Source organism: Eumetopias jubatus, unplaced genomic scaffold (assembly GCF_037043125.1).
Source record: "Eumetopias jubatus isolate StellerSeaLion01/CBP00866 unplaced genomic scaffold, mEumJub1_p1.0 scaffold_8, whole genome shotgun sequence".
NCBI classification, from domain to species: domain Eukaryota; kingdom Metazoa; phylum Chordata; class Mammalia; order Carnivora; family Otariidae; genus Eumetopias; species Eumetopias jubatus.
In genome coordinates, this window is record NW_028274814.1 from 139,128,477 (window position 1) to 139,145,431 (window position 16,955).

Sequence of the window (16,955 nt, forward strand, 5' to 3'; positions counted from 1 at the left end):
GGACGAGCCCCGAGGCCCAGATCCTGAGGCTAGGCAGCACGGCTGAGCATAGGGGGAGCCCCTGCCAGGTGTTTGGAGTCCAGAGGGGGTACGTACCCACCCACCCCAACCGTGGGCAAGCAGTGGCGGTCACGGGAAAGGCGTATGCCTATGGGATGCGGGTCGCCACTGGCAGCAGTCACCATCTCGGAACCACTGGCGGTCCCGGCGCGTCCCCTGGCTGTCCAGCGTGTGGGCCGCGGGCGAGGTGACAGCAGCGTGCGTACTTGTGCGTGGCTGTACCCGAGACTTTCGCCGCGACGGAAGCGCGGGAACGCCTGGCCGCGGCCGCGACTGGCGGGCCTCCGCGCGGAGGAGCCGCTGCGCGTGCGCGTGGGTGCAGGTGGCGGGGACGCACGTGGGCCACCCAAACAAAGGTGGCGCCGCGTGACTGAGCGCGCGCGCGCGCGCGCGCGGCCCCGCCGGGACAGGCGCGCCCCCCGCGGGCTCTGGAGCCCGCCGCGCCGGGAGGGCGGGGCGGCGCGCGGCGCGGGGCGGGGCCGGGCGCGGGGCGGGGCGGCGTGCGGGGCGGGGCGCGGGGCGGGGCGGCGGCTGCGCAGGCCGGGCCTGGGGCGCGCAGACTCCGCGCAACGGGACGCGAGCGCGCGACCTGGCGCCGCCGCCGCCGCCGCCGCCGCCTCCGCGCTCGTGGCCCGGACCCGCGGGGCCGCCTCCTCCGGGCTCCCCGGCCTCGCTGGGCTCCCGGGCGGGCGGCAGGTGCAGCGCGGCCGGGCGGCTGGCGAAGGGGGCGCCGCGGCAGCGGGTGAATGAGAGTTGGCCCCGATCTCCGCGCAGGGTAAGCGGCGCGCGCGCGGACGCCCACACGGACCTCGCGGGCACACGGACACGATCCCGGCACTGGCCGGCCGAGCCGCGACCCGGCGCGCTCGGCCACGCTCATTCCCGTGCCGGGGGCCAGCGGCCCTCCTAGAAGGGCCCCGCGCGGGCGCGCCCTGCACACACGCCCCCAGGTCCCGCGCGGGGCCGGAGCGCGCGTCACGGCCACCCCCCCCTCCCTTCCAGCGCGCGCCCCGCGGTCCCTGGCGCCCGACCGGCCTGGGAGAGGAGGACGTCCCGGGGACGCGGGGCCCGGGCTGGGGTGCTACTGGTTGCCGAGTTGGGGGTCGCCGAAGCTAGGTGGGGACAGCGGCTCGGCGAACGTCGTCCTGGAACCCGATCCCTGGGGATACAGGAGAGGAGGAGGGAGCCCGCGACCCTAGAAACGACCCCGCCAAAAAGTTGTAGCCACTCGCCCCTTCCTGCACCCGTTTTTCTGCCCTGTCTGCTCTCCCTTTGTTTGTGACTTCTAGTAGTGGGGTTCTGCCGGGACCCAGGGCCGCCTGCAGGCCAGGAGGTGGAGTGGAGTGTGGCAGCCCCCAGCCTAGGGCCCCCACCTGCCCAGAGCAGAGCCAGCACCCCTGTCCAGGCCTACAGTTGGGGAGGAAGGAGAGCCAGAGACAGGTGGGCGGGCGCCCCTGCCCCTGACAGTGGCTCTGTGGTGGGAGGAGCCGCGGGCCCCAGCGTTGGGGACCTCCGTCGCCGTCCCCTGAAGCCAGGTTGCTCTTGGGGTTGTTGCCAGCCCTGAATTTCCAGAGGCAGGGACAATCCATTTTGGGGGAGATCTTTTGCAGAATGGGAATCTCTTTCTTCTTGCCTTCCCTATGCAGGTTGGGGAGGAAATACAGAGTTCTGAGCCTCTCCCACACACGCAAATTGTGGCTGTTGGGTCCCAGGCCCCATAGTGACCCAGCTCGGGGGGTTTGTTTTAAGTCTGGGCCTGGCAGGATGGGCAGGGGCAGGGCTACGCGCTGGTTAAGAGAGAACTTTGGAGTCTTTTCTCTGTTGTGCCTCTGCTCTGTGACCTTGGGCAGGGAGGCGTTCAGCCTCCGTTTCCCCCCCAGTAAAGGGAGGGGAGGCTGGTAAGAGTATTAACTCAGGTTATGTAGGCCTCCCACTGGCCAGGCACGCCCAGGGCAGAGATCAGAACACCCCGGTGAGGCTGGCAGTGTCCTCTGCACCCAGGCAGCCAGTTTCCCTGACTGCCCCACTTGTGTCCCAGGCACATCTGAGGACATATCTCCCAGCTGGCTGGGAGACACTCTTTCCCCTGCCCTGCGCTGGGATGAAAGCACATCCCACCATTGTTAGCTGGGACACTTGGATCAGGGACCGAGGGAAACCTGCCCCACCTCCCTGCTGCAGACCCTCAAAAACCCTCTGCCTGGCCCGGGTAGGGGGCCTGACCTGGCTGGCCTTCTCCCTGTCTTGGCCATGGTGTTGGTCCTGCTTTAGCACTTTGTGACCATGGGGCAGGGGCCTTGAACCTCCAGAGTCTGGCAGTGTTGGACTCGTGGCAGGCCGTTGGGGGTGCCACTTTGGTCCTGGGGACTGGGAGGTAGGGGGTCCTCAGGGCCTGAGGGTGGGCGCCACACCTCCTCTGCCCTTCTTCCCTCTCAGCTACCCTGGCTGATGGGGTGTGGGGTGTGGCTGCCCCGGTGGTGCGACCTGGGGACGGACAGGGCCTGTCCTTGTGATGTCTGTGTGTTTGCACTCAGGAAGGGCATTTCCTGGAAACTGGTTGGGAAAGTCTTAAACTTGTGGTCTGCTTGGCTCTGGCCCTGGCAGCCTGTTTATTCTGTGTCTTCTGTAGAGGTGGGCGAGGGACCCCTCCTGGAGCAGGAACCAGGCTGGTCTCTCCCCAGGCCGCCAGCCTGCAAGGCCCCCCTCCGTGCCCTACTCTTATCTGTCAAGTCCAGCCCGGAGTGGGTGTCAGGAGACCAGTGGTTGCCAGCTCTGGGTGACCCCCACTCCCTGTGCTCCCTAGGCCTCACCTTCACCGACTGGAAACGAGGAGGAGAATCAGGCCTGTTTCTCCTGAATCACCGTTTTTGCTCTACGACAGAACAGAATAGAATCGTGGTTCAGGCACGATGAGACAAAGTGCTGTTAGATCCCAGCGAACCATGTTGCCAGGGGAGGCCGCAAGCCCCCAGCCCACCCTCCCTGTGTGACAGCTATGTTACAGATGTGACAGAGATGCCAGCACCGAACCCAGGCCGCTCCTGATGGGATCTGTGTAATCGGAGAACAGAGGGGCCCCCTTGATGGGTCCGTGGTGTGACCCGTGGTCGTGCCCTCGGTACCCGCCGTGGACCCCTTCCAGCTCTCCCTGTTTTGTGGTTTGGGTGTTTCCCTCCGGAAGCTGGAGCTGCCCGGGCTGTGTGAGGGATGGCGTTCCCATCCTGGCGTGGCCTGGCTCCAGCCAGCTGCCCCTTTCCGGGGGTGGCCCTTTTGGGGCGCTGGCATGTTTCCCCCGGCCCCTCACCTCTGGTGTTTGGCTCTCTGTGCGTCAGGATGGGGGGGTCCTGCCTAGCAGCCGTGCTGGGGACTTGATGAGCGTTTCTGGAGCACCTGTTAGTGCAAAGCGTGTGCTGGCTAGGAAGGAAGTCACCGGTGGCCGGCTGTGTGGCCTGGTAACCCTGTCTCTGAGCTTCCACCTCCTTCCCTTCCCGTCGCTGCGGCACCTGTTGCTGGGAGGACGGGGGACCATTTCCGTGCGTGCTTGCTGCCCTGTGGGAGCTCTGACCGCGTTGGGCTTTGTAGCAGTGCGTCCCTGCTCTTAAAGAATTTGGAAATGAATTGGGGGAGATGAGACGTGGGCTGTGGAAGTGAGTAGTAGGAGGAATACAGATGTCCTTGCTGGGGAGCGGCTTCTGTTTGCTCAGCCCAGACAGGGGTGTCTGTGGGAAGCCGCTCCGGGAGAAGGTGTCCACTCCCATGGCACTTGGAGGAAGGCCTCTGGGGCGGGGGGATTGGAAGCTGACTCGGAGGCTCTTCGGCACTGCTGTGGGTTCAGGCTGGTTTTTTTCCGTGGCTTTTTTGGTGGCATGGCAGTGGGGACTCTGGTTGAGTCTTCATCCCGGGCACAATCCTGAAAATACCCCACGTAGAGGGGGTAAGAGTTCAAGTCCCCAACAGTCCGGTTGGCGGGCGGGCTCGGAGGAGGCCTGGGTCCCTGAAGATGATGGTCATTTAGTGAACAGCGCGTGTTGAAGGCACAACCCTGCCCGGGTTTGGAGTTGGCTGGCGGGGTCAAGAAACGTAATCGCTTAACTTGAGAACTTCGAAGGCAGGTCGCTCCGACTTTTCTTACAGAGATGGAGCAAGAGAAGGAGGGTTCCCTGATTAGAGAAAACGGTGTTCTTTCGGCCTTTGGTGTCTGCGTGTGACCCGCACGGGGTGGGGGTGGGGCGGCTGGGGGAGACTCTGGGCCCCTCCTCCTCCGCTGATGACCGCCGCCTCCTGAGGACTGTTGTTGAGATTGTCGGGCATCTGAGTTCTAACCGGGTTGTGATCTTGTTTGAGCCCTGGGACCGAAGTCCCCCTGCGGTTCCACTGGAAGACAGGAAGTACCGGCCATTCAAAGAAACTTTAGTAATAGTGACGGAAATCACTCAGTGTAGCGTCAGACATGGGACAGGTGTTCTCCACACATTGTGCCACTTCCCACTGAGAGAAACTGAGGCACAGAGAGGCGGGCTGGCCTATGCTCCCATTACTGAAGTAGCAGGGCTGGGATTGGAACTTGGGTTATTTGGCCCCTAAGGCTGTGTTCTTGACCTCACTGCCTCCCCGATAACCCCTGTGGAAAGTTCAGGAACATTTCTGGGGGCTTGTGAGAGAGATGTGAGCAGTAAAAGTAGAGTCGTGGTAGGAAGTCTTTCTGCTATCAAACATGCGGCAGTAGTGAGAGCGTCCCTTACCCTGGGCCTGACAGCCTTCTAAGCACTTTATATGATTGATCTTTGTAACAACTGGAGGTAGGGACTATTATTAGCTCCATCTCACAGATGAGGAAGCCCCAGCTCAGAGAAGTTAAGTAATGTCCCTGAGGCCACAAGCTGGTGAGTGGCAGAGCCAGCCGTGAACCGGTGGTCTCTGTTCCTAACTGGTAGCAGGGGGGTTAGGTGGAGAAAACATGATCTTGCCGCTGTGTGTTCTTGGGCAAGATGCTTAACCTCTCTGGGCCTCGGTTTGGTCACCTGTAAATAAGGGTCTTGGTGTAGGATGCGGAAGCCAGAGGTTTGAGAGCACTCTGCCATCCACAGAAAGGTCTGGCCAGCTTCTCCGAGGAGGAGGGAGGGGGGTATGGGGAAGATGGTGGAGCAAGTGGGCAGGTGCTCGCCATCCCCAGCACGGACTGGTGGTGAGTGGCCGTGGTTGGAGTCAGGGCATCTGGCTGTCTCAGGGCTCCGTCCCGGATCTGGGGAGAAAGATACATGACACTGGGGGCCATATTGCTTCCCTCTGAAGTGGGGGTGCTTGGAAACCGTAAAGCCCTGCGCTCAGTGAGTTCTTACCTGTTCCTCTGGAAGGAGGGATGGGGAAGGGGGCTCTCCCCAGAGCTCCTCTGTGCCACCAAACCCAGGTTAAGCTGTGGGTGGGAGACACCAAATGTGCTGGGCACCACTGAGGGCCCCAGAAGTGGGGGGGAAACAGCTCCCCCTCTCTTGGCCGGGTTCCCCACCCTCAGTGGAAAGCACTCTGCTGCTAGCCCGTCCTCCTGTGGGCAGCAGGGGCTTGGCGCTGTCTGGGGATGAGCACACGGCGTGAGGAGGCAGGAGGCCCTCCCCAGTGCTGCCAACGTGGAGTGCAGGTGGGGGGCACATCTGAGCCCATCCTGTGCCCCAGCACCCTCCTGGGACGGAGAGGTGTGCAGCCCCCGTTCTCACCCACCCGTCCCCCCCTTCTCCCTCCCTCCCCGCCCTCTTCTGCCCGCGGAGGCTGCAGGGCTGCCAGAGCCCTGTGTCTGGCACATCTCTGCTCCCTTCCCCCCAGGCAGGGCGGCCTCTGAGCCCTGGTTAGAGAAGTGCACCCTTCCCTCCACCCCTTCCCCCACCTCACTCCTCCCGGGCCTCTCCTGGCCCTCTCTGCTTGGGCTCCCAAGTCTGTTAAGACTTAGGGAAAGGAAGGAAGGGATGGGTTCCCTGTCCTCAGTCCCTGCAGGCTGGGGTGCCGTGCTCTGCCCTGGGGTGGGGGCGCTCCAGCTCTCCGGGGAGCCTGGCTGGGGGAGCTGTGGGATTGGGGGAGGCGGGGCTTCCACAGGGAGGGGGCAGGGTCGGGCAGGCAGAGAGGCGGCTGTTTTTAAAATATCTTTTGAGTCATAATTTACATGTCGTACAATCCGCCCGTTGAAAGTGTGCAATTCACGGAGTTTTAGCATATTCACAAAATTGTGCAGCCGTCACCACAATCAGATTTTAGAACATTTCCGTCCCCCCAGAAAGAAACCCTGTGTCCCTCCTCATCCCTGCCTCCTGCGTGGGGTCTGCGCACTGAGCAGGATGTTTCATCTGTGTGGCAGTGTGTAGCTGTGGGGGCCTTCTCTGAAGTGTGGTCTTTTCCCTGGCACCACAGGGCCCGGGACCACCTTTCTTACAGGCTTCGTGGGCTCACCTTGCCTCTCCAGGCACCAGGGTCTGAGCTCATAGCAGTCCCTTCGGTCGCTCTGGCGTACCCACTGTGTGCAGGGACCTCGAGCCATTCACATACCTACCATCTCCGGGAAGCCTTCCTGGCTTTCCCCTTCCCACAGGGTTAGACCTCATGGACCACCATGCCCTTGTGCTGGTCACCCTGCCCGGGCTTGCCTCGTTACCCACCTGCCTTCTGAGCTGCCGGAGGGCAGGGGCCTTGCTTTTCATTTTCTGCTGGCCTCTTTGGGGACAGCGTCTGGGGGTGAATGGTTGCAGGTAGGGGGTTTGGTGGGGGTGGGTCCATGAGGCTCTCTCCCTGACTTCCCCACTGTTTCTGTTCCTGGATGATGATTGTACGCTCACTTGCTTTTGAAACTTCACTGTTTGTGTCCTCTGGAGCGCCTCCAGGGCAGGGCTGGTCTGGCTGTGGGTGTCGGGATGCTGGGGCCGAGCTGCCATGAGCCCGGAGGCCCCGCCGGCCCCGCCCCACCTCCCGCTGCGTGGCATGCCTGTTTGTTTGCTTTTTAATAGACTGTGTTTTTTAGATCAGTGTTGGATATACAGAAAAATTGCACAGATAAGGCAGATATTTCTACATACTCACTGGTTCTGCAGGTTCTTCTGTTGTTAATATCTTGTTAGTGTGAAACATTGTTAAAATTGGTGAACCAGTGTGGACACATTATTAACTCAAGTCCGGGTTTACTCAGATATCCTTAGTTTTAACCTAAAATCTTTTTTCTATCCCAGGACCCCATCTGGGCTCGTATACATGACTTGTCACGTCTCCAGAGGCTCCTCTGGGCTGGGACGGTTTCTCAGACTTTTCTTGTTTCTGAAGACCCCGACAGCCTGGAGAAGTATTAGATATATGATAGGGTCCCTCTACACTGGAATTTGTTTAGACAAGTGGAATTCCTCTGTTGGAATTTGGATGTTTTCCTCGGGGGTTGGACCGGGGTCGCGGGGTTGGGAGGAAGCCCACAGGGGCAGCGCCCCCTCAGCCCGCCGCGTCGGGGCACCTGCTCTCAGCCTCACTGACCCGCACGGTGTCGGCCGCGGTCGCGGGGCCGGTCAGGCTTCTCCACCGCGAAGCCCCCCTCTTCCCGTCCGCGCTGCCCTCTGAGGGGAGTCTGTGTGCCCGGCACACGCCAAGTGGGGGTCCCGCCCCGGCTCCTCCAGGGCGGAGTTTCTTCCTACTTTATTTGGAATTCTTCTGTGTGGGAGCCTTGTCTTCTCCCCGTTTACTAATGTATTCAGTCTTTCCTATATCAGCACGGATTCCTGTCTGATTCAGTGTTAGAGCTATTTATCCTGTTGGAGGTCTTGTTCCAGCTCTGGCCCCTATCCTGGTGGGGGGGTGAGGGCGTCCCGCTCTCCGGCCCTGCAGGCGGCTCCAGGCTCACCTTCCCACGTCCTGCCCCAGCGCGGCTGCTCCTCCTCCCGGAGCGTGGTGGGTTAGGACCCGGGGTTGGGTGCTGGGGTCGGGGTGCCGGGCGCACTGTCATCTGGCGGAGTGGGAGACACACTCGAGTATTCTAACCATGGGGCTCCCCGCATCACTGACGACTTCTGTGAGTAACCATCTGTGTCCGTGTTAAGTGAAATGAGTTCATCCTGATGATACAGTCTGCTCGCTACCACGTGGATCTGGCCTCCGCCTCTCGCTGATCAATAAATTCCTATCCTGCAGTGGGAAACGGGCTCCCCGTTTGCCATCCATTTCCGTAATTGTTCCATTCCGGTGTGCGCGCAGAGCGGGGTCACAGTTGTTACCCTGGCTGCGGGAAGCCGCTTTATGGGCCTGGACGCAGCATGCGTGTCCAGTCCCTCTCACTCTGCGGGGCCCTGGCGTGCTGTCAGAGCTCCGGCCGCAGGGGTTTACGGGGCGTCACATCTCCAAGAAGGCCTGTGGCCTGCAGGGAGAGGGAAGGAGGAGAGCGGGGCGGGGGGAGCCCCCCAGGGATGGGCACAGACTTGGCATCCCTTTGAAATGTGAAAGCGGGGCTGACTTTGAACACGCCCCAGAGGTCTGGCCTCAGCAGCATGAGGAGAAAGACCGCGAGCAGACTCTTCGGATACATCTTGGACTACGATCCTGGCGGGGCCTGGCGTCTCCCCACCTCTGAACTCACACCTGAGCAGGGGGTAGCCCTTGAAAGGAGAGCACAGGTCCGCACGCGGCTCTGTGGAGCCCAGCCGTGCCCTGAGACCAGTTTCCTTTCTGGAAAGGAGAGAAGCAAGGCTGTGTGTTGGCTTCCATTTCCGTGTGGGGTCTGTGCGGCACGTGTGGGTCCTGTTGGCAGGGAGGAGGGCTTCCGCTGGAGGCTTCGGAGCCAGGCGGGAGGCTGGGAGGCAGAGAAGGTGCCCCGAAGTTGGGGGCCTGCACACGGTCTGCAGGCCCCAGGGGCTGGGCAGGGGTTGGCACCGGGGTCCCCGGGCTGGGGAGGCCCGAGTGCAGCCACGGGTTGGGGGGGAGGTTTCTTTCTTTTTTTTTTTTTTTTTAATTTTATTTATTTATTTGACAGAGAGAGACACAGCGAGAGAGAGAACACAAGCAGGGGGAGTGGGAGAGGGAGAAGCAGGCTTCCCGCCGAGCAGGGAGCCCGATGTGGGGCTCGATCCCGGGACTCCAGGATCATGACCTGAGCTGAAGGCAGTCACCTAACCAACTGAGCCACCCAGGCGCCCCGGGGGGGAGGTTTCTGAAAAGGGGAGCAGCCAGCTGTCCCTGCTGAGGGAAAGTGGGGCAGGACGGTGGGAAGGACAGGGGGCGAGTTGGGCACCAGCGAGGACCGCTGCTTGGAGCGGGCGCACGGTTGGGTGGGGGTGCCGTGCCCACCGTCCTGTTTGCACCGTCACAGTGCTCTGTCCCATGCAGTGGGGTCTGGCTCCGAGAGGAGCTGTCTTGTTTTCTTGCTTTTGGGTGAGCTCCTGCCGAGGGGCCAGGGGTGTCTCCGGCCCGCCCACCCGGCCTGCGTCTGGTCTCTGTGCGGGCGCTGGGAGCCCCGTCTGTCCTCACCTGGTTGATGAGGACCTGCTCTGTGCCGGGCGCTGGGCAGCAGGGCCTGATGATGGAGCGCATGGTGGGAGGGGGACCAGGCCAGGCGGGAGGGACGACAGAGGTAGGGGCTGTGGGGCAGAGCAGCCGGCCCTGCCTGGGGGTCAGGGAGGACCCCGGAGGGGCGAGAGAAGAGACCACAGGGGCCCATTTGGCAGGACTCAGGGGGGTTAGCCTGAGGAGGGGCAGCAGGCCGGGCTAGGCCTCCAGCCACCACTCTGCCCTCCCCTGGACCAGCTCTGGTGGCGTGGGCACCTGCGGGGTCAGCTTCCCGAAGGCCAGCTCCTGTGCAAGGCTCCTAGAGACCCAGCCAATGTGTGCCTGTACCCCTGCCGTGTCCTGGGCCCTGTCGGGGTGCTGTGGGCTGTGTGGCTGGCTGCCTGTGCCCCCCGGCTGGGCCTCCTCAGAGCTCTTGTCTCCCCGCTGTGGTCCCGTGGGCGCGGGGGGCGGTGGGGAGCTGAGGAAGCTGGTGGAACAGGCCAGGGCCTCAGTGAGCGGGGGCTCTGTGGGGCTGGGGGTGCTGTTGTCCCTGAGGGGCCCTTCCTGAGAGTGAGGCTCTTGGGACCTGATGGGGGACCAGCGTGCCACCCTCTGCCGCCTGTTTGCCTGCTCGCCTGGCTCCCCCACTGGGTGCCCCCACCCCAGGACCTTGCTGTGCTGCACCCGCATCACTCCTTCTTTCCGGGTTGAGATTTGGGGTCTGCTAGGTCCCGTGTGACAGGCGGCTTCGGGGTGATGCTGGCCTGGCGATGGTGGCCGAGCTCTGGGGTGACTGGAATCGCTTGGGGGTCATGGCTGCCCGGCGTGGCTGCCTGGTGACCGTGGTATGGGGTGGCCTCTGTCTGCCTGGAGGGGAGCCTGAGCTGCACCACTGGGGTGAGCGTGGCGGGACCAGTGAAGGCCGGCCTGGCCACAGTCCCCCTGCCCACAGCAGAGGGGATGGGAGCGGAGGGCTTCCCCCACTCTGAGGATGCTCCGTGGCAGAGACTGGAGGATGCGGGTCAGTGTCGGCCCCCGGCTGGGGAGTTTGGCATTTAAGATGCTGAAGCAACTTCAATAGTGAGAAACACAGATCTTTCATATCACCGAACTCAGACTCTCACTGTTAGAAGAACCAGGCTAACGAACCATCCACAGGGTTCCCACAAAACGTACACGCCAGTGGGTGTGCGCTGTGGCAGTGAGGGGCGTGAACCACCTCAGGCCCTGCATCCCAGAAGCAGAACTATGAGGTTCCTGTGTGGGGTGGGGTGGAGGGGTGCCTAGCTGTCCCAAGCGACGCTGCCCACTGGCTCCAGGGGGTTGAGGCTGTGCTGTGCGCCCCTTCGAGGCCCCTCTGGGCATGTCCTGGGGGTCCTGGGCTGGCCTCAGGTCCTGTGCTGTAGCCCCTTTCTAGTTCCTTGCAGAGAAGAAAGTGTGTGGCCTGCTGCATGGGGGCAGGGGGCAGCGGTGCATGCTGCCGGGCCCTGCCCCGTCCTGCCAGATGGGTTGAGCGTATAGCGGGCATGCTGGGCACATCCCAGATCAGAAGGAAAAGGAGTACTTTGTTCAGCAGCCAGTGCTTAAGAACGCAGGGAGATGTGTGAATCACATCAGAAGTATTCCGTGAGGAAGTTAAAATAAGGTGTAAGCATCTAAGTGTGTGCGCGTGTGCACGTGCGCGCGCGTGAAAGGGGCGGTGGGCGGGTTGGTGTGGAGGAGGCGGGAAAGCGGTAGGGACCCACAGGTGCTGGATCAGAAGGTAGACCCGAAGGCGTGGGGTTCACTGGTCCCTGGAGCCCAGCCTGCCGTACAGTGGGGGCTGCAGATAAGTGATCCGGTGGCTACTGAGCGTGTTTGGGGGAGAGGAAGTGAGCTGTGAGTCAACCACCAGAAAGCCCTGGGCATCCAGGCTGGGAGGAGCTCCTGGCGGGATTGGAGTGAGGACTGGGAGGGAGGCAGGGCTGGAGGGGCCAGCCTGCTCCTGCTGCCTGTGTCCTGCCTGCCCGCCTGTGTCCCAAGGTCGAGCCCCTGCTGGGAGATCGTGGAGGCAAGGGGTCCGTGCCGGTCAGGAGGGGCGCAGGCAGCTCTCAGCCACACTTAGCACCATCGCTGGCGGCGGGGGGAGGGCCTCTGGGAGATCAGTCCCAACAGTCTGACCAGGGCAAGCACAGAAGTGGGGGTGGAATTCTCAGGACTGCCTGGCATCGCCACCCCCTCCGACGGGGGGAGCGGCAGGGGCTGCTGGGCATCTCCCCAGTGTGTGTGGAAGGCACAGCGTCCAGAGGGAGGCGGTGGGCCACCTGGGTGCTGAGGTCTGCTAGTGTTTGTGTGAGGCAGCCCGACTGGTTCTTGGAGAACTGGGGTTCATGCTGGTGGGCCAGGCCGCATGGAGCCCAGGGAAGGGGAGCCGTGGCCTCTCACCAGCCAGTTTCTCATCTTTGAAAAGCTCCATCCCGGGTCTTCCATAGCCACATAGCTCCCTGCTGCACTGGGGGCGTGGGGAGTCTTCAGATGCTCCCCTGTGGGGAAACAGGTGGCTGGAGTTCTTAAAGTGGCCCTTTCCTCTCCCTGGGGTCTTCTGTCAGGCTGCTGAGCCCCACACCGCTGTCACATGGGCTGGGCCTTTCTCATCCCAAGACGTAGGGGACAGACTGGCAGAGCCTAGATGTGGCCCAGGCCCAGCTGGTGCTGCAGTCTTTGCCTGGATCATGGCTTCGCTAGGAGGCGTGGGTCTGGTGACTGAGCCTCTCCTCTAAAGCAGAGTTCCTGCTGACCCAGGGCAGGGACCACAGGGGTCTGTCGAGCTGGGCAGGGGCTGGGTACACAGCAGGTGCTGCATCAGTGCACACGGGTGTTCGATGAGTGAGGAGTGCTCCAGGGAGGAATCCTTCTGGAGCTACAGCCCTGGTCTCGGCGTCCTTGCCCCCCCGCCCTCCCCCCCAGGGTCGCTGTCGTTTTTGGGAAAGCCTCTTAGGGAAGGGAGCCTTGGATGCTAGGGGCCCCACTTCACGTGGCCCAAGCATGGACGGCATGCTGGGGGGTGGTCTGAACGGGGGTTGGGGGGCCTGGGGAGGGCTGCCTGAGGGTCCCCCAGGAGAGGGTGAGCGGGTGGGTGCCACCCTCCACAACAAAGCGGGGGGGGTCTTCATCGTCCCCACTTTGCAGATGAGTTCAGTGGGGGTAGGAGAGGTCCTGTAAGTGGCTAAGCCCCTCTGCTGCCCCCAGGGCCTGTGCCCTTATCTGTGTCCCACCCACTACACCTTTTGTGTCCACTTAGGGGTTTTACAGGGTTGAAATTGTCCTCTTTGCTACCCCTTATGGGCCTCATGTAGACCCTAAATTCTGCTTTTGGGGTGACTCGCCCCTTTCATGCATGTGTGCACGAAGGCCCCCCTCGCTCTGCACAGACCTCAGGCCTCCCCCCACCTCCCCAGCCTTCTCAGGGAGGCTCGGGTGTCAGATTCCTCCCCGACCCACCTAGCCAGCCCCCAACGGTCCCCCCCAGCACCACCACCCGGCACTCGGTGGGTGGGAGGGGGTGGTCTCTCCCGCTGGCCTGAAGGCAGGCTCGGGCAGGTGCCTGCCGCACGTGGCTGGTGAGAGCTGGAGCGGCAAGGGGCCCAATGCTGGTGCTCTCTGCGGTGACCTGCCCTTCCTGTCTGCCCCTCGGAGCCTGGGGGCGGGGCGCAGGGGGCATCTGCAGGAGGGTGCTGCTCAGGGTCTGGCGCCCTCTTGCCCTGAGCTCTGCAGGCTAAGCCAGCCCAGTGGGCGGTGCCTGGAGCAGAGGCGTGGTGGGGCGTGGTGGGGTGGGGCCACGGAGGCCTCCATGATCTGGGCTGCCCCTCCCCCTGGAGTCCGTCACAACCTACTGAGAGGGGCAGGACCTCACTGGGGGTGGGGCAGGAACCATAAAGGAAAGAACAGCAGAAGGCTCCCACAGAAATGCCGCCTGATGATGGGGACAGTGATCCTGGAGGCACCCCGGGTGGCCCAGGCTTCATACCCGTGGTCTCCATCGATAATGGCCCCGTGGGAGAGCGATGAGCCTGGCGCAGAGAGGTGAGGTGTCTCAGAAAAGATCACACAGCCAGAGACATGTGAGGCTGGGTGATTCCAGAGGCCACTGTCAACCAGGGCCCTGCATGTCTACATTAGCCATGGTGGCCCGAACAGGCCTCGGGCCCGGAGTGTGGCTGGTGCAGCCCTGAGTGCAGGCCTTTCTGTCTGCTGGCTGTGTGTCCCCCAGGCGCTGCAGGACACCTTGTCTTCTGGCAGAGAGCTGAGGAGGTGCCGGGGGTGGTGGGGGTGCCCGTCCGAGGAGGTGGTGCCGTCTGTGTGTGTGTGACCCAGGCCTGAGGCAGCTGCTGTGGATGCTGGGGCGGTGGGTGCTGGTTGCTCATGCGGCTTGGCAGGGTGAGGGGAGGAGGGGAAGCCTGGGCTGGAACCAAGTGTAGGCCAACTGCTCAGGAGAGAGGGGCCAGGGCCGGGCAGGGCTAGGTCTGAAGGGAGGGAGGGAGAGCCTGCAGCGTCTGTCTGAGGACAGGAGCTGAGGTTTCCAGTTTGGAGACACGGCTGGAGAAGGCGAGGGTCCCAGAAAGGGAGCCGGGTGCCCAGAACCCACAGGCCACGAGGCAGGTAACTGTGCCCTCCCTCTTCCCAGCACATGACTGCGAAATCCCGCTCTATCTTAACGTTCTCTCATCCCAGACCTAAAAAAATTAACCTTGCCGCTGCATCAGAAAATGGACTGTTGGTTTACCAACATTTACCCAGTCCGGAGGAGGCGCGTGCTGCCAGAGTTGTACCTTTGACCCAGGTTCCACGCCCCAGAAAGGTCTATGTCCCGCCCGCCTGCACTGTACAGTTAGCCCTGGCCCACGGAGGGATGGGAAGTATCAGGTGCCGTTGCCCGTAGTTGCAGGCCCCCTAGGCGTGCAGGGAGCATCCCCGTCACTTGGCCGAGGGCATTTGGGCGTGTTTGAGGAGGTGATGCCTGTCACCCGAGTCCATCCTCCCCGGGCCGGGTCGGGCAGTGCGCTGGGACCGCGCCCCCCCCAGCTGACTCACGTGACAGATCAGCTTCCTTTTTAAGTTAGGCAGGTGTGTGTCTTTTTAAACAATTGACTGCTTAACCGTGTGATGGAACATAGCTTGGTGGGTGTCGGCACCGAGTCCTCACACGAAAGCTCAGCCGCGGCCTCCCTTATCCCTCGCTCTCCCTCACGACCGGGTTCCTGGTCTCTCCGCATCTTTTTCCCATTCCGGTTGTGATTGGATGGGGTTGGGGTGGGACCACATCTGCCACACCTGCAGGACGCCCGAATCCGAGGCAGGATTTCCATCCCTAGAGTCCCTGAATCCCGAGCCTCCCGTGCGTGGGGACCCCCTGCTGCCGTTGGTCCCTCTGTGCATGGAGGCTGGGCTCTGCTGCGTGAGCTGCAGGCATCCTGGCAATCAAAGAGCCTAGTGTGACCTATTTATAAAGTATTTCAGAATCACTAACACGAGTATTTTGTCCTAAATTCTGTATAATTAGGAGATATAAACCTTACTCTGTGATTATTTTTGTGCACTAGCGTAACCTAAATGAGAACCTTCCCCGTGTAGGTTTTGTAAAAAAAAAAGAAGCCATTTTAACAAAAACATCAAAGGAATTGATTTCGTCTACACTGTTCTCTCAAAGGCTTGAAAATCGCACGTCTGCGTAAGCAACCTGGAGGCCTTGTTGACGGTTGTCCCGTTTGCAGACCCTCTCATTCACCAGCCGCAGGAAGGTAAACTTGACGGGAACGTTTCCGGAGTCCTCGTGAATTCTGGCTGCTGAACCGTGGCTGGCTTCCCACCGGCCCCGCTTTCCCCCCTAAACCTCGGTTGAAGCCGGACGCTTGCCAGCAGGTGCTCTTGGCTGTGGCAGGCTTGGGGTGAGGCGTTGGGACGAGGAGGGGGATTGGTACCAGCAGCGCCCTCCCGGTGGTGCGCCCTTTGGTGGGGAGGCAGGTGGGGGGCCGAGTGTCCGCGGCAGCGTGCGTGGGGCTGGGGGAGACTTTTAAGAGGGGAGACGCACGGGCCGAGTCTTTTTCTCGCTCTGGGCTTCAGGCGTGTGGAGCCAGAGAACGCCCCGCCCTCGGGTCGCAGGTGCTGCGGTCAGCCTTCGTGCAGGACCCTGTCTGTTCACTCCGTTGTTGCCAGCGTCCTGGGGAAGGGAGGGAAGCCGGGACCGTGATGACGACCCCGTGTCACTGGTGTTCTCCCAGCTGCGGGCGCCAGCTCCCTGCACGGCGTTCGTTCCTCGTTTCCTGGCGTACGCCTCTCTTGGGCTGACACCACACTGTCTTGCCACTGCCCCTCATCTGTAGGGCCTGACCTCGGCCCCGGAGGGTCCCGCCTCCCTGCCCCTCTTTGTGTGATTGAATCTGGAAGGACTGGGAGAAGCGGTCCGGGTGGACTGAGAGGGTGGGAGGCGGGGAGGCGGTACTGAGCATTCTAAGCCAGGGCAGGCATGAAAGCACCCGGGTGTGCTGGGGGGTGGGGCCGAGCGGAGCTGGGGTGAGGGAGGTGGGTGGTGAGGAACCTCTGTGGGGTGAGGCCCAGGGAGGGCAGGTCTTTCCAGAAGAGTCTCAAGTGGGGAAGTGGCCCGGGATGGGAGAGGGGCACCCGCGGCTGGGAGCAGGTAGGGGCTGGAGGTGGATGGAGGCTGGGGCCGCCCTGGCGTGGAGGGAAAGGTCAGAGCCCACCCCGTGACCCCGGGGGGGTGTGTGGGAGGGGCAGCACGGGGAGCCCTGGGGCCCGGAGGGGGCCGCCATGAGGCAAAGCATCGAGGGAAGGGGCTTCTGCACCCGCTTGTGGCCTGCAGCCCGCAGACCAGGCCCAGCAGAAGGCGCCCTGCAGCCCACAGCCTTGTGCAGGGTATTGGCAGCCTCCTGGGAAGTGAGGTGCAGGGGGGAACTGAGCGCCTCGGGTTTCCAGAACAAGCACAGAGGCGGGGTGTGGGAGAAGCTGGCCCCTGGGACCGGGTTTCATGCAGTCGCCTGGGAGGGGGCTGCCCCTTCTGACCTCGGTGTCCTGGGCTGTGAGTCCGCCTTTATTAAGGGGTTTCCGCATCCTGGGGCCCCTCGTCTTGTAGTCCTGGGGAGGAGCTGGTTGGGCTCTGGGCAAGTGTGGCAGTGCCCCAGACGTCTGGCTGTTCTGGAGGCGCTGGGGTCCCCAAGTGCAGAACCTTGAGAGGGAAACAGGCTCCTGTCAGGCATCTCAGCCCTCAGCCAGGGTCGGCCATCCCGCCCGGGGACAACAGCTGAGTCCATCCCACAGGGACCCCTTTCCTGCCCTGACACCCCTGCACCCTCCCTGTGCCCACCCCACAGCCCATGATGCTCCAGTGACCGTCCTCTAAGTCATCG

General features: G+C 62.6%; 1 protein-coding gene across 3 annotated transcripts in view; it reads left to right on the forward strand.

Moving 5' to 3' along the window:
• Nucleotides 1–689: 689 nt before the first annotated feature.
• GRAMD4 (GRAM domain containing 4) overlaps nucleotides 690–16,955 on the forward strand; it is a 72,543-nt gene continuing 56,277 nt past the window's right edge. Inside the window, exons 1-2 of one of the 3 annotated variants that reach the window (XM_028115365.2) lie at nucleotides 692–835; nucleotides 15,242–15,332. Coding sequence is in view for 2 of the 3 variants with exons in the window: in XM_028115364.2 (XP_027971165.2) it covers nucleotides 13,599–13,617; nucleotides 15,242–15,332 (110 nt within the window). In the remaining variant the exon portion in view is untranslated. Of the gene's footprint in view, nucleotides 836–13,474; nucleotides 13,618–15,241; nucleotides 15,333–16,955 lie in introns of those variants that run through there. The other 2 variants (XM_028115364.2, XM_028115362.2) reach the window with 2 other exon arrangements.